Source organism: Peromyscus maniculatus, chromosome 14 (genome assembly GCF_049852395.1).
Source record: "Peromyscus maniculatus bairdii isolate BWxNUB_F1_BW_parent chromosome 14, HU_Pman_BW_mat_3.1, whole genome shotgun sequence".
NCBI classification, from domain to species: Eukaryota; Metazoa; Chordata; class Mammalia; order Rodentia; family Cricetidae; genus Peromyscus; species Peromyscus maniculatus.
Window position 1 is genome coordinate 61,685,321 of NC_134865.1, and position 17,627 is coordinate 61,702,947.

The 17,627-nt window shown below is 39.1% G+C and overlaps 1 protein-coding gene across 19 annotated transcripts in view; it reads left to right on the top strand.

Moving 5' to 3' along the window:
• The window catches only part of Nrxn3 (neurexin 3), a 1,618,850-nt gene that overhangs the window by 1,248,511 nt on the left and 352,712 nt on the right, over positions 1 to 17,627 (top strand). For all 19 annotated transcript variants that reach the window (XR_013044430.1, XR_013044432.1, XR_013044431.1 and 16 more), the window contains one exon: positions 3,115 to 3,296. Coding sequence is in view for 16 of the 19 variants with exons in the window: in XM_076551152.1 (XP_076407267.1) it covers positions 3,115 to 3,296 (182 nt within the window). In the remaining 3 variants the exon portion in view is untranslated. The remainder of the gene's footprint in view (positions 1 to 3,114; positions 3,297 to 17,627) is intronic.

Below are 17,627 nucleotides of genomic sequence, written 5' to 3' on the forward strand. Positions count from 1 at the left end.
CATATTCTGTAATTATACTGGTATGTGATTAAAAGGGCTCTTGGGGCAGTTAAGACTGGATGCCCCTGATTTAAGAGAGACATTTGAGCCTCTGTTTGCACATCCATAAAACTGTTAATGAAGTGGTCCCTGCCATGGCTGTGCCCCACCTAAAGATGCAGAGAAGGCTTTGCAAACAATAAAGCCTTGTGTGCCTTGCTCGGCATGTTTAACATTATTTTTGTGCTGATAAAATCCTTCACTGGTAGAGTAGGAATGAACCTCTGTAGCAAATCCACTATGAATGTAGGACAGAACTGGATAAGATTTTATAAATCGGCATGAAATGTCACTGGCTGATTTGCATTTTTTTTGGTGATTTTTATACATTAATCACTGAATAACCTTCAGTTTTCCAAATAAAGAATGAAGAGAGCAATGATGACATTTGTGATCATCTTCAGAAAAGGACTCGTTTAAACTTTTTACAGATGGAGAGATATCAAGCATAAATTGTTGTTTTTTTTAACCAAGATTTCTAATTTTAAGCAGCTCTGAGGGTGTTTGTGGGTAGTAGGGAACAAACATTGTTTTGCATGTGGAATTAACATAAACTTTGCATACCATAGTCCCAGTTTCTCCAGATGATTTTAGAGGGCTTGCTGGAGACTCCCCTCAGGATTGAGAAGCTCATAAAGGGACAAAAATTCTGTGTGGCTTGTGATATACAAATGGAGCTCACAGCAACAAGCTGCATAGGTGACCTTTCCCAAAGCAGAGTGGGTTTTCACACATCTCAGATGGCTTAGTGCTCCTACAAGGGTGGCATATGACACAGACTCCCAAGTCTAGCCCAAATGAGCCTACTCTTTCTATCCAAGCTATGTAGTTTATTGATTGTACAATCAATGCAATTTCTTCCAATACTTTCTGTAAGTTAACTGTGACAATAGATATGGATCGGAGATTGAGATTTTAGTAAATGCTAAAGATAGAATGACTGGTTGTCTGCCGGGTGGTGGTGGCACACACCTTTAATCCCAGCACTTGGGAGGCAGAGGCAGGCATATCTTTGTGAGTTCGAGGCCAGCCTGGTCTACAAAGCGAGTTCCAGGAAAGGTGCAAAGCTACACAGAGAAACCCAATCTTGAAAAACCAAAAAAAAAAAAAAAAAAGAATGACTGGTTGTCTGATATTTACAAAACTAGTTGTAAGCATCACAAAGAAGTTCACTGGGATACCCATAGGAAAATCTAATACCAATTGATCTTTGGATGTTGAGAAGTATATCATATGAAACTACTCACTACTGGTAACTGAATCAGATACTTGTTTCTTAAATTTGGAAATATTTTAAAATGCAGTTATTTTTTAGTTTCTTGCCACCTTTCTGGGATCAAACGTCCTGCTAAAACCAACTTAGCAGAGAAATGGTTTGTTCAGGCCCATCGGTCTAGGAATTAGTTCACCAGGTGCTGAAATGATAGTCACAAAGGCTGCAGACAGCCAGTCTTATTATATCAGCAGTCAGGAAGCTGGCGAGATCGCCACAGGTGCTCCGCTGCTGTTCACTCTAGTATGGCCCACAGCCCCACCCACCTGCCTTCAGGGTGTGTCTCCATGCTTCAGTGAACCCAGTCTAGACAGTCTCTCATGGGCATGCCCAGAAAGTTCTACTCATAGGTAATTCATAGAGCCCATCAAGTTGACAAATAGGACCAACCGTCACAGAATATTTTCTTTGTTTTCTCCCTGATGGTTTTGTAAGGAACTTCAATTAATATATTCTTGGTAACCCCAAGATTCATACTGATAATAGTAAAAAATACAAATAAATAGTAACAGCATAGATAAACCTAGTTGCACAGATCACTTGTCATGTCAAAAGGGCATTATCTTGAGATGGTTTTCTATATCTCCTACATCTCCTTTCTGGATTTTAATTTCTAAAAGACATGAGACCTATTATGCCAATATCAGATAAATGCTATCAGATAAATATTGAGGGAGAAGGTACTTTTTCTTTTTCTTTTTTTTTTTCTTTTTGGTTTTTCCAGACAGGGTTTCTCTCTGTAGCTTTGTGCCTTTCCTGGATTTCACTCTGTAGCCCAGAACTCACAGAGATCTGCCTGCCTCTTGCCTCCTGAGTTCTGGGATTAAAGGCGTGTGCCACCACTGCCCAGTGAAGATACTTATTCTTAAAAGATTCCAGAAATAATTTCTGTCAGCATGTTTATAGCAATATAACAAGGAAATACATACATACTTTGAGTCATCCAGCTAGACTGTTTCTAGTCGAGAAACCCCACGTTTGAAATATACAGAAATGTTTGAACATTAGCAAGGTGCCACATTTGGGAAAAATCACATTTGACATCATGTGACAGGTCATATGAGTCAAGACACAGATACTATAAGATCTGCTTTTTAAAGATATCTACAGCCCTGGCACATAAACTATAAGAAACATAATCTGATGTTTACACTTGAGCTCCAGACATAGGATATCTCAATTTTCTACATGTGAGATTCCCAAACGCAAAAATTCTGAAGTGTAAAACACTACTGTTTCCAGGCATTTCATAGAAAGATTGCTTCACCTGGATAGCTTCCTGTCACAAGGCCACACTTCCTTTCTGTGAATTGGGAAAACAATAGTACCTTTGGGCTTCTTTGCAGACATTGTGATGGCAGCACCCCTAGAAAGACTCCTGATTCCACTAATGAGAATATTCTGATAGCCAGAAGCAGGGACAATGTTTCTATCTCATGCCTGTCCTAGCCAAACAGTAGGTGTATTCTGCTGCTGCAGATGAGGGAAAGTTGTTTGTTAACAGGTAATGAAGTTCATAACCCACTGTATCACCCATACTCCACTGTTACACATCAGGAACTGAAGGTACTGAGTGTCTCTCTGTAACATCTGTTTTCGTATTTATTCCCATTGCTAGCATCTTTAATTTGTGGAGACAGATACCTTCTGAGGTTTTGGAAGTCATCCCTTTTAGAAACTAAATACTGCCCAGTAGGAGAAAGTTCTCTCCCAAAACTGTCTCCTGCAGTCTCGACAGTGTGCTTGAGCAGCCAATACCTAATACAGTGGCCCTGATGTGCTCTTTCTCTTTGCCTTTACAGCTGGTGCCACATACATCTTTGGGAAAAGTGGTGGCCTCATCCTCTACACCTGGCCAGCGAACGACAGACCTAGCACACGCTCTGACCGCCTGGCTGTGGGCTTCAGCACCACTGTGAAGGATGGCATCTTAGTACGAATTGACAGTGCCCCAGGACTTGGCGACTTTCTCCAGCTTCACATAGTGAGTACCTGCCCAGCCTTGGCCTGGATTCCATTGTCTTCCTGGTGGTCTGAGGTGTCAGTTAGATAAGCACAGGAGACCATTCTACATAAGTGTGCCAGAGGTGCACATACTTTTAAACATTGCCTTCAGTTGTCCAAACTGTCACACTCATATGCCTCAGTGACAAGAAAGAAAACAGTGCCATCTAGACTCTTGTTTCTGTTTGCTTTGGTCCTGAAGTGAATCTCTTAGATGACCACTGGGTGTGGACAAGAGATTTATCTGTTGTGGTCCAACTGAGATGTTTCAAGAAGCAAAGCCAAGAGGAATATTAGTAACAGCCTAAGCTTGGGGTTGGAAAACTCTTTCTAAAGGGCCAGTATATCAGCATTATGGACTTTGCAGGTTATACAGTCTGTTGGTTTTACTATAGACAGTGTATTTTTAAGATGTGGTGAGTCTGTTCCAATAAGAATTCATTCATAAAACTTGGCTGCAAATGTGATCACAGGAATGAAAGGAATATGTGATGAAAGCCCAGGCTCCAGTAGCAAAGTGAACACAGCACAAAGGAAACTGTCCAGTGACCAAGTTGAGTTATGCATGTGTATTGCATATTTAACATTCTCCTTTAGATCTTGTGTTTATGCGAGGGTGGAATTTTTACTCCCAGGCTCTGCAGATCATAAGAGTAGCATGCAAAACAAAGAAATAAAAATGATTTGGAGGGAAAAAATGACTTCCTTATGAGGATAGAAAATATTTTTATAGCAACAATTAACCCATTTTATCACCTGTGCAGTGTACAGTTAAGAAAGTAGGCTAAAGGAAGATATGATTCTCATCCGTAAGTACCCCATGTGTTGCCACCAAGAGCAGAGAGAGGAATTGTTCTCATTAGTTAGCAATGACAGGGCTAGAAAGAATGGATTTAATTTGGAGCAGAAAGGATTCAGTTTAAACAGCAGAGGGGGAAGCACTTAAGGAAAAAGATCATCTGGGATTAGTAGCAATCTCCACAAAGGAGGACAGGGGACTTTGGCTGGGAATCTTCGAATCAAACCTTTTGCTAATCTGCAGATCCAGAAAGCAGAATGTCGACTTTCTTTGCTGAGCTCCAGAGTTGGAGCTGGCAAGTTGGGTCCACCACAGTATCAGGCTCAGCCACAGCAGTTCTCTGCCAGTGTTGTCTGGAAGTGGGACCAGCTAGAAGTACAAGGCTTTCCTTGGGCTCCCCAAAGCGCTAGTCATAAGTAAATGTGGAATCGAGTTGCAGATTTTTAATTCTCTCTCAGATGCTTCAGGAACCATATGGTGCTAGGAGCTGGAGCTTAAACATTATAAAAGCCCATGCCAAGGAGCAAAGAGAGAGGAAGCCATAGTCACTACAGTTTATCTTTATTTAGCCTCTAAAAGCCACCATCATTTACAAAACTCTGAGAGATTTATGCTGCATATAACTTAATGACTATTTCATGGCAGCTATAACTAGGCAATTATTACCAGCTCACTTACATTTTCATGGTGATTTATTCTCTCTCTTTTTTGTTCACTGTGACTTCCTAAAAAAATACGATTTGGCCTAGTCATAAACATTGTTTTGCCATCAGATAATATGCTGTCAGTATATCCATTTCTAAACATTCATGTTTGGTGTCTTCACTCTTAAGAAAGAGGAGCTTGTCTCAATTTTTGGCACGTGGCAGAGTTTCATACAAATCATTTGTAGATACCAAGAACTTCTCAGAGGAACTAGAACACTATGCCTTTATTAAATTCTGCAATTCTTTGGTGAGTTTGAAAAGCATCTCTAACCATGCCTTGGCAATCAAGTCATACACATTTGCTTGTATTTGTAGTTGGATGTTCTCTATATAATCATGTACTTTAGTTTTGACATTACATATCATTTTCTTTATAAAAGTTAGAAAGAAATCACTAGAAAATTTCCATCAGAATATGTAGCATCACCTTGGAGTAAATTGGGAAGGCTGCTGTTAACCAAACACTGAAATATCCCAAAAGATGTTTCCTTCCAAACTTAGGGTATAAAATTATATAAAAGGAGTCATTTATTTCCTACTGCAATGTGAAAAGATCCATACAGTTCTGAAGTAAGCAAACCTTCCCTGCCCATGATATTTTAATAAGCATGGGTCCCTTCTTTGTTCCCGTCATTTGAAACCATCTTTAATCTATGCGTCTAGCTTTTTCTGTATCCCTTAACACAATCAGAATAAAAGAATCAAAGTAGAAAAATCAAAAGATTGTTGCACAATCTAGCCTCTCATTTTGGGCAGTTCGGTAGAGGCATCAAGAAAGCAAAACAATAAATACTGGTTAGGTTTCTTCCTGAGACATTTCCAGTCTTGTAAATGATGGTTTCATTTGCCGAATGGCTTGTTTCACTGTATTAAGAACATTATTCCAAAAGAAAAGCACTCAGGAATCATTGTAGAAAGCAAAAAGGATTGGACAGGGGGCCAAAGATTTCATTCTACACTGGGTCTTTTTAAACAAACAATTTAATTGATTTTCTGTATTTTAAGTTGTCATACAAAGTAGAGGAGTTTCACTTTGGTATTTTCTTACATGTGTGTCATCATTCTGCGCTCCTCTTCATGTTCCTCTTCCATAGCCGTCTCCAATTCCTTAAGATACTCTCCTCGGGGCAAGGAGAGGTGACTCGGCAGTATAAACTCTTGTTGCTTTTCTGGAGGACCCAAGTTTCATTTCTATTACCCATTTCAGCTAGCCTACAACCAACTGTAATTCCAGCTCCAGAGGACTGAACCCTCCTTTGCCCTTTGCAAGCAACCACATGAACACAAATAGACAGATAAACATCACAAACAGGAAAAAATACATCTGTTTAAAAATGAAGATTTGTTTTCCATTCCTTTCACATCACAGTCCCCTTTCTACTTTAGTCTCTCTCTCTCTCTCTCTCTCTCTCTCTCTCTCTCTCTCTCTCTCTCTCTCTCTCTCTCTCTCACACACACACACACACACACACACACACACACACACACACACACACACACTTTAAATTTGGAGTCTGCATATGAGAGAAAACATGCTTTCTTTCTGAGTCCAATAAATTTCTTAGCATAATTGTCTCCAGTTAGAAAAATTTTCTGGCAAATGTCATGATTTCAGTTTTTTAACAGCTGAGTGAAGTCCCAGTGTATACATGTACCACATGTTGTTTACCCAATTCTTCTGCTGACAGACATACAATCTTCCTATTACTTAGTTTTTGTGAATAGGACTGCAATAAACCTGGATACGCAAGTATTTCTCTGGCATATTGACATAGTCTTTCAAATATCTACTCAGGAATGGTATAACTAGATCGTGTGATAATTATATTTTCATTTATTTGTCAGTAATTCTGAGGGGCCTCACACATGCTAGCTAAGGGTTCTACTTTCCCAGGACTATTTTAAATGTTTTGAGACAATTTCACATTGACCTCCACAGTGCCTGTACTTGTTAACATTCTCACCCGCAGTGTGACAGTACCTCTTCCCACAGCCATCCCATCCTTTGTTTTTATTTTTTTCATTAAATTTATTCATTTATTTTACATCCTGACTTTAGCTTCCCCTCCCTCCTCTCCTCCCATTCCCTCCCTGACCTCCCCTCTACTCACCACCCAATCTACTCATCCTTTGTTTCTGTTCAGAAGGGGGCAGGTCTTCCACGGGAATCAAAAAGCATGGCATATCAAGTGAGGTAGCCTTGTATTAGGACTGGGCAAGGCAACTCAGTGTGAGTAATAGTTTCCTAAAAGCCAGGCAATTTCTCAGAAAACTGGGAATCAGTCTACCTCAAAACCCAGCTATAACACTGTTGGGCATATACCCAAAGGATGCTCAATAATACCACATGGACACTTGTTCAACTATGTTTATAGCAGCTTTATTCATAATAGCCAGAACCTGAAGATTGTTGAACGTTAAATCAAAACAAACAACAACAAACAGTTTTTAGGCATTTGTTCAGAGTGGCATGTTCAGTGTATTAGCCCACTGGTTGACTGAAAACAAAGTTATGGCAGACATAAAGACAAGATGTAAGGCACCTGTGCATGTTTAGTTTGTGCTATTGTAACAAAACACTTGAGACTGACCAATTTATAAATATCAGGGGTTTACTTCTCACGATTTCTCATAGAAGACTGAGTAAGTATAAGATTCAGATGCTGGCTGATGAGGGCTACGCAGCTGAGCTCCCAATATTGTACTTTGTATACCCTGTCATGTAGGGGTAGGGATGTGCCTTCTCATTGCAATAAGTTTCTCTAAAAAAGTACTATCAATCCACCTTCTGAAAGTCTCTTCCTTCCTATCCTAATTGGATATTAACCTTCCAACACAAGAAGTCTGGGGGGAAATGTCATTCCAGAGCAGTGGGATAAAGTGCAGTGACATGAGACAAGGGCCAAGCATCTGGTGCAGATGTGCTCCCACTTGGGTTGCATGGAATTGGAGCATCATTCTTTTACTCCGAATATTAATCATTGTTTCTTATAGTAGGAGTCAGGCTAATTAAATTAGATGTACAACAAAGTATAGATTGATACTATCCAGCAAATGCAGTGTCTGTATGTTGTCTGTGCAAGAAAAAGAAATAGAGCAACAGTGAGAGACAGATTATAGACAGCAGTAGAAAAATTACATCTTGTAAATTGGTATTGAAAATAATTCTTGGGAATCTTAAAGGTATTTTTTTATTAATATTGTCATTGGAATTTGGTTTTACCCCTAGTTTAGTTTGTCAGAAGGAAGAGAGAAAGTTCTTTGAGAATATCAGTGAGTCTGACCCAGTGGTAAGCAATCACTCTAGGACAGTCCACACAGCAAATAAACTTCATCTTGTTTGCCAGCTCTCTGTGCCTCTTAGTCTCTCACTGTTATCTTTACATTGGAAAGATTTGAGAGCAATGGATGAACTCCTAATGAAGGAACTCTGGCTTCAACTAGTCATGTCTGCCCCAGGTGCAGACATGGGCTTTGTGGATGCACACTGCATGTTTTCCAGCTATATACTAAGCTCTAGACTCACATGAGTTTTCCCTTTTCCTGTGTTTCCCTGAAATCTCCACTCATTAAAATCTTTTTTAAAAAATTAGTTTTCTTCTTAAACTTCTAATCTACTGGAAGTCCTTGACCCATTTACTAATTCATTTAAAGTACTTTTATTTCGGTATGTGTACATGTTTGTCTGTATATCTACATGTGTATGCATGCACATTTGTGCATATGTATGTGGGATCCAGAGATCAGTATCAAGTTATTTCCTCAATAGCTTTCCACTTTACTTTTGAATCTCACACTCAACCTAGAACTTGCCAATTCAGGTAGACTGACTGGCTGGACAACAGTTCCTAATGCTGAGATTGCAAGCATATACTATGTCCCAGGCTTTTATGTGGGTGCTGAGGATCAAACTCAGGTATTATGTAGAGAAAACTTGGGAAAAGTAAAGGCATTTAATTAGAGCAAAGGCAAAGAGAGAGAGAGAGAGAGAGAGAGAGAGAGAGAGAGAGAGAGAGAGAGAGAGAGAGATAGCATGCATTAATTGTATAGATGTACTGGGCATGATTTTGTTTGTTTGTTTTCCATTTTATAATTTGCTTAGATTATCAGTTGTTCTGACCAAGGAAGTGAGATTCCCCATCCCATCTTTTTGATGCTTTTTTTAAAATCTCAGGTCTTCTTGCTCTTGGGTCTTAAGTGGGCTCTGGCAAGCAATACTAAACATAACAAGCTTGAATCCTTAAAAAAAAAGGCAGAAAAAGAATCATTTATTTCAAATTAGCTAAGATTCTTTATTTGGGGTTCAAACTTCTATGGTCCAGTATTTTCTGTCAGTTGTTGCTGACGACATTAATGAAATCATGAATGGAATGTGTCTGATAAAGGCAAAAAGATTTCTGTTGAAGTTCATGTGCATAAAATGAGAGTCTTTGGAGAGGAGATGTCTCAGGGCTGAGGGATTTTTGCAAATAATTGCTTCAAATATAAGTTTCCCTCCAGTGAAATCTATTGTTGAGTTAATCAGCTCAGTATTTGAAGGGCAGCTGGTGTTACTTGTGGGTGACATCTGCCTCTTGTCCCCATCTAGGCTGTCTGGAGCTATGTCATGTTATGCTCACCTTCACAGGATCACAGAGAGGATTACCATGATGTGTTGCTATTGCTCCTGGGTAGTTTTGACAGCCTCCTTCCACCGCCTATAAAACAGAAGGTCGTAGAGAACTGGGCAGCAATTAGCTTCTCTCTATGCACTTAATGCTGGTGTCCAAAAGACATCATATTAATTTCTTTCTCCCTGTGTGTAATTTATAGTAAATCCTCTTGGATTCATTTTTTAATTATGAGCCTTTCAGGAATAGTGAAAATTTATGTGTCAGGACATCTGTTCTGTTTGACAAGAATCCATAACCTTATCCACCAACTTCCTTCCTGACTTAGAATGCAGATATGTGCAAAAGCTGAGGTAGGCAAGACAAAGGAACACTGTGGGGATAGATCCTGTGCCACAGTGGCAGCATTCCTTCTCCAAACTGTGCCCTCAAAAAAAAAGTTTTGGTAATCTCTCTTGGGTCAGATGTGGGGAAATTGAGTATTTATTAAGTTTGTCTTGTATAATATTGTTTCTCTACAATTTATGATATTCAAAGAGACTCCTTGAGAATAAAAGGGAGCAGAGCTGAAATGTGATAAATGGTCTGTTCCTCTGGTCTATTGCACCTATAAATTCACCCTGGATGCCTCATTTTGGCTGTCTCTGCATGAATATTTACAGTCAAGCATCGGCATCTGCCAAGTTAGTTCTCAGTGAAGCTAGATAGCTGTTAACTCAGCTTCATCCCTGGATTTGGCCATTGACAGAACTGGATTGGACTCCGGACTTTGTTTAAGGGGATGTCCAATGGAGTACAGAGGGATGCTGTTGCTGTTTCGAGACTGGTAGCCAGGCAAAAAGGGAGAGAACAAGAAAAATACAAAGGTGTCCAGCAGAGGCAATCTCATTTCCCACAGAGTGCTGTACTCCACAGGTTGGCTCACATTCGCTTTCATTGCTGTTTGTTCTTAGTGAAAAAGGCCTCTTTGGGGTTTCTGGGCTTAGGAGCTTTTCCAGATCATTAGCCACTTGTGCAGAGAAGTCTTGCTGGGCATCCTCCCTGCAGCTCCCAGCTTAGCTGTGCCATCCCAGCAGAGCTGGAGAAGCTGGGAGAAGGCAGTGGGGGCCAGGACTGAGGTGACTTCTTACATAAACTGGACCACAGGCAACTATGTACCTAGGAGATCAGAAATGTTTTCCCAAATCTCCATTAGGTACATGATGCTTCCTTTTAAATCTGTTGATTTGTATTCCATACACAGATCTGAGGGTAGTGTGCCAGGTACAAAGATCTCAATTTGAAACCAAAAGATTTGGATTGAAGGATCATTGCCAGTATTAGGAAGTAAGTTAGTCACTTGAAGAACATGACTCTACCATTTGGCACTTTGACCTCTTCTTTTAAAAGGAAGTAGAAAGATGATGTTGCCAGCTCTTCCTGAAGATCAATTGAAATAAACTATCTACAAGCTGCTTGTGACCAGCAAAGCCAACACAAATATAGAAAGGTAGTTTTCTTGAAGAAATACACATCTATGAGAGCACTAAGGGGATATGTGTGTAGTGTGTGTGTACATAGAAGCACATAAGCAAGAAGAAGAATGTATTATATAAATGAATGTAAAGTTTCTTTGAAAGTATTTTTGTAAGTCTGCTGGAACTGTCTGTAAATAAACAAACCAAAACAAAACAACAACAACAACAACAACAAAAACTAGCATCTTACCAAAATCAAACTTTATTAAATAACTTGAAAGTGACTTTGGAGCCTAGAATCATTTTTAGCCTAAGACTTAGAATCTAGACTTCTGGCTCCAAGAGAATTTTGGATTAGATTGCAAAGTAAGTTAATGCCTGCTTCTATCCTTGCCCCTCAGTACATTGCATTCAGTCTCCTTCTGCGTAGTGAGCTAGAACTATGCTTCAGTTCCCCTTTAGTGCAATGTTTTATGGGGCTATAGACTCACAGTGGATGTGCAACACTCCCTACCCTGGTGTCTTCATTTTATTTCCAATATAAAATGGAAATCTATTACTTTGCAAAGAAAAGGGGGGAATAGGAAACAGAGAAGAGGGAGAAAATGAGGCAAAAAATGACACTACTAGCACCATCCTTAACACCACGCACAGTAAACAATAACCACAGAAAGAAAACTCTATATAAGGCTAGCATCAAAATAGCTTGGACCTACTGTGGTCCAAAGACACACATAGTGTGATCTTATACTTGGGGATTAATAAAGCTGAATGAACCAAATCATTGTTAGAACCAAGCTCCTGATATGAATGTATCCAGATTATACAGATGAATAGCTACTGCCATAAAATAAACTGGAAACCAAAAAGATATAAAAATATTCATAGATCCCAATTCTCCAAAATGTGAAGGAAAATGAATAATAAATTTAATATGCAAATTAAATGCATAATAATGCAATCATAAAAACTGCGCTGACAAAGTATGTAATAAATATTTGGTGTCTGATAGGCAAATATGAGAGGAAAAAGCCAAATGTCTGCATCTTCCTCATTTTTCATTTACACAAGTACTCCTTAGACTGGTCCCCTTCAGTTTCCTCAATGAGTCTCTATAATATGAAGTTTGAAAAATTAGGATTAAGAGAATGAAGCTTATGGCCATCATCTATTGTACATTCACTGAGCACTTACCTTGTGCTAGGCAAGGTGCTTTGTGTTGAGATACTATGATCAACCTTGACTTAGCTAGAGCTCATAAGAATGAAAGAACACAGACCGGTCAATGCTAACAGGGCTACTGTGCATCTACATGAGGATGTGAGTTCAAAACCCAGAACACACCAGTGAGTTTGGCCAGGTAAGCATCTCTAACCCCAGATTAGTGAAAAATGGACACATTAGGGTTGCTGGGGCTTCTTGGCTGATGGTTGCCAGGTTATCTCCAGGTTCAGTAAGAGACCCTATCTTCTGGGAATAAGGTAGAGAATGAGGGCAAGACACTAATGTCCTCCTTGGGCCTCCACACTGAGTATGCATGTCTGCTCTCATGTGCATAATATACTACATGGACATACATCACTCACACATAACACACACACACACACACACACACACACACACACACACACACACACACACACACATTTAATAATAAGCCAAATGCTTAGAGATTTTGTCTAGCTCTTGGCTTCGACTAAACTCTCAGTCAGGAATTGATTTTCTATTGATATTTCATGATTTTTTTCCCCAATTAACTACTCAATTTAAAGAAAACTTGCTTTATTTTCCTAAACGATGGTCACATTTAAATCAGGTCTCTGAGATTTCAATCTAAATAGTAAATAATTCTAAGGAGTCAAGCTGTTACTGACTTAAAGCCAGTATATAAATGAATATAAAGTTTCTCTTAAAGTATTTTTAGTCTTCTCAGCTGCCTTTGTAAAAACAAAACCCAAAACATCATCTCATCAAAAGCCAAAAATATGAATGAACCAAATCTATGTTTGTGATCTGGAGTGATGACCCTTTAGCATAAAATGTAGAGTCTAGAGATCAGTCTGATGATCTATAGCCTGTGGGACTGTGGTCTTCCAAACAATCAAACAAGTTTGAATAGTAGAGGCTTTCTCAACGTAGGAGTCTAATGCAATATGCAGGGCGAGCTCCAGATGCCATCAAGTGAGTATTAGTGCTGGTGTGCCTTAATGGCAAGCCTGACTTTACACTGTTGGACATGCCAGTGAGATGAATTATCTATTGTACCACCGCTTACACTGTTTCTAGTCATTACTCCTGGGGTATTGTTCAGTGCAACTGGGAAAGCAATAACTCATTGCCACCCTGAAGCTACAGATGATGGATTTTAGATCACTGGCTGCACTCAGAAGGCAAGGAAACTGAGCACATTGATGGGGACTTCATTAGCCACCCACTCCACAGCATCATATTCTCAGATCCTGGTGCTGTCATTGCTGCTGTTTTAACTTGTTAGTGTTTCACTGATAGATGGTTGATGGAACTGTATAACTAAATTTGCCTCAAAGATCCTACTGACAGCCAGACCTGACTTTCCCATTCTGAGATGACACCTTTGGGGCCTAGAATCACTTAAAGACATTTAGGCCTGTTAATCCATCCAAACCAACCTTCATCCCACAGTCATCTCAGACTCAGGATGACAGTGGATGATTGGCAATTGAGTCTCTTAGTCTTTATTTGACTCTCTTACTAACCTCTGTGATTCAGTTTACATTTATTGCTGTTTTCTGTAACATGGCAATTTGCTTAACGAATAGATGGTTATTGCTGACATTTACTCGAGAAGGTATTATCCAGAGATGTTGTGTTACTCTCATTGTTCTTATGACCACTAATATTGATGGATAAAATATAAAGCACAGGACTTTGTTAAGAACTTTGTTTAGCTTCTCTTATTGGGGCATTCACTATTAAAATATTCATGTTACAAATGAGGTAACTCTTGTTTAATGAAGCCAGAGAATTTTGCAAAGATAGCACTGCCAATAAACAGCTGAATGGGCTTTCAAACCCAGTCCTAACTCTTAATTATGATTATAATACTAATGAAAGATTCAGAGTAGAGAGCATCACCATGATCATTTTAATTCACTGCATAGTTATTAAACAGCAATTCATTTGCAATTGTTAGAGACATGAAGAAGTTTAACCTCCAGAATTATAGCCATACCTATGATTTTGTTTTAACACACGATTAGCTATCTTTCAAGCAATGTGAGAATAGTGCTGGTGTTAAGTTTTTACAAATGAACACAGAAGAGGTGGTGCCGAGTTCAGCTTGTGGAAGCTGAACAAGTACTCCAGATACTACACTAAGTAGAAGACCAAAGAAATGTAATACAGGATGCATTCTGAATTATTGAGGAGGTCCATTTGAATACAATAAATTCTGTGAGAGAAACAGACAGTGGGGGATAAGCAGAAAGAGGATGGTGTTGGTGTTATAGAGGCAAGTAGGATCTCATTTGATTCTAACTGGGCTTGTAACTAGCTCCATGGCTTTGGATGAATCATTTCACTGCTGAGTAAAATGCAGATACTAGTTATAATGCAGCTTGCAGGCTGGTATGAAGATTTATAGGAATGTATGTGAGAATGCTGAGCAGGGACCTGGTCCACAGTAGATAATGGAAGGCATGTTTTTGTGTTTATTTTTGCTTTCTTTCCAGGGATTTTGTAGACCTAGCTTGAAGGATTTCAATACACTAGTGATGGTAGATTGCTTCTAACAGGGGAAGACCCTGAAAGCTTGAGAGTAGAAGATGATGTACCAAGTTTGTTCTTTTAATTATTTTTTAAAGTTATAATTACCAAGTAATTGCTTTTATTATGACACATAACATTGTTCATATCCATGCCTCCAATATATTTTCATCCCTCCTTTCCCCTCACTGATCTTCTCCTCCTAATTGGTCTTGCTCTTGCCTTTCTTTCATATAATATGTATACATAATTAAATCTAGAATCTACAGTTTTTAATTTTTGAGAAGACTGCTTTGACTTTCTGAAGGAAAATACAGTTTCAGTGGGTTCAATATAAACAAACAGCATTACTTAGGAGGTCCAAGAAAAGTATCTTCAAGACTTACTGGATGGTAATGGGTCATAGGAAGGTGTTGAGGATGAGAGCAAAGGACATTTCAGAAAGACCATAAACAGGTATTTCCAGCTGTTGCACAGAAAGGGAGAGACATCAGGAATATATAAAGTGAGGAAAATTGTGATGTCACCAACAAATAGCCAAACATAGCATACATAAAAAAAAACATTTTATGGTAAAATAAGTGTTTAACTCTGGTGATACAAAATATAAGAGATCCAAAAGTTAACCACTAGAAACATCCAACTGAAAATGTGTAGTGGCTTCGGATAAAAGGTATTAGAACCCAGAATATCTCAGCCTTCAATGACAGCAGGGTCCTTTCAAGTTGCTAAGATCTCCAGAGAAGTAGCCAAGTACAAACCTGGGACATACATGAGTAAATTTATAAAATGAAGGAAGAAAGGGGAGGGGAAGGTTAAAAAATGCTAGAAGATATAGGATAATCTAGATGGTAAAGTATTATAAAAATCAAAGGAATTGGGAGAGGTTTTCAAATATAAGCAGAGACCCAGCTGGTTTTCAATACCCCCTTAGTCAGGCCTCCTTAATGTGTGATATCTTTTTTGTCTTGAGGAATAGTTAAGAATATATAAACTTGGTTATTCCTGACCTATTACCTGCATTTTTATTTCTTCCTTTGTTGTTTTTCATGGACGTTACTAAACAAGAGCCAGAGGACACAGCATTCATTTCTATTACCACTATTACGTAGCAATTGCCCTGAATAAATGATGGGAATATAGATGTTATTCTGACAACCTCATAGGATTGTGGGAATGATAAGTGAGAGAATACACCTGTGTCCCTCTTTGTGAAATGAGTATAACTGCTTTTTAAAAATATTTTTATACTTTCATTTATTTCTTTGAGGATAGGGATTGATTGGTGCATGCTGCACTCAGATCCTTAGACCTGTCAGCAAGTGTGTTTGTCCATTGTGCCCTCTCATTATCTATATAATTGTTTTTTGTGATAATACTGGTATGGCTACCTCTTTAAATAAAAGGTGGTGGTGGGCTCTCAGTGCTGGAGGGACTATGAATATAGACCTGCAAAGAATAACAAAGACATGATAATGTGGTTGAACTATGTTTTTTGTTAAATTAGTGTATATTTGATGTACAAAGTGATGGGTTTCTCCCATTATACCCCTCTCCCTACTACAAATAATCTTTTTCCTTTTCCAAAGAGATCGATGTCTTAGTTCCTTGCTCAATGCTGTGATAAAGCACCCCAACACAACACTTAAGAGAGAAAGGGTTTCATTTGTCTTACAGTTTCAGGGGATACATTCCATCAAGACAGGGAAGCCATGGAAGCTGGCAGGCAAAGTCACAGTGGACAGGAAGAGGAAGCTGAAGAGTCCCCACAGCATCTGCACTCAGAAAGGAGAAAGTAAATAAGAAATAGGGCCAGTCACTAAAGACACCAAGCCTGCTCTGGGTGACTTAATTTCTATGATAAAGCTCCACCTCCACAAAATTCCACAACTTTCCCAATAGCACCATCCACTCGGGACAAATTGCTCAAATGTGTGAACCTACGAAGGATATTTCACCTTCAAATCACAAGAGTTGTCAACCAGATACCTGGCAGGGCATGTGCAAGCAAAATATTTGAACAGTCCCGCTGCTGAGCCTGTGCATGCCTGTGACCCTAAGATGATAACCTTGCTAGATGCTCCCTCAGACCTTGCACCTCATCTTTTGGAGCTTTATCTCGGGGGAGGACAGTTTGAATTTATTGTTATCCCCGAAAGAACAAATCCCCTCATGCCCCAAATGGAGTGCAATGAGGCAGAGAATTTAATAACCCCTGTCATTATCTGAGGTTGGATAGCTACAAATTCCCCTAATGCTCATGAAATTGTCTAGCTCTTTATTAAATATAAACTGCTATACATAGATGAGTAAACTCCGTAGAAAACAACTCTACTCATTGGTTGTTTGTGGACCAAAGACCACCTATTCTCTGATGGCCTGCATAGTTTTGTAATCACTTCTGCATTGAGTGTTTTACTTATTGTCTCAGAAATGTGTTAGTTATTTTACCTGTATCAAATCATTTACTCTCCACAGCACAATTAAAATTGACAGCTCTAGCTCTATTTTCGATGTGAATACATTAAAGTTCTGAAGATTAGGTGATTATTGGTAGAAGTATTAAGGCAACTCCATATAGTTAAAAGGGAGGTTTATTCTGTGGGGTAACTTACAAGTGAAGGGATAAGTTACAAGGACCAGGAAAGGTGAAGTGCAGTCCAGCGGTGTTCTCTGGAGAACTCTGCTTGGTCTACCTCCAGCATCCAGGATCCAGGAACCAAGAGAGCCAGCACACCTGGATCTCAGGTCTTAAGGGCTCCTGTCTTGGGCCCACCTCCCAGGCATGACAGTTACTGAAAGCCTCAATGAGAGTAGTACTTCCAGGTCAAAGCTGGAACAGCTACTCACTGCAGATGACCACCTGTCCAAGATGCTAAAAGAAGAAAAAATGTAAAGATTGTTAATTTTTACTCTAATGACACATATGTACTGTTTTTAGATAATTAACTTTGTAATTTACTAGAGCTTATGGGTAATGTGGTAAATTTATCA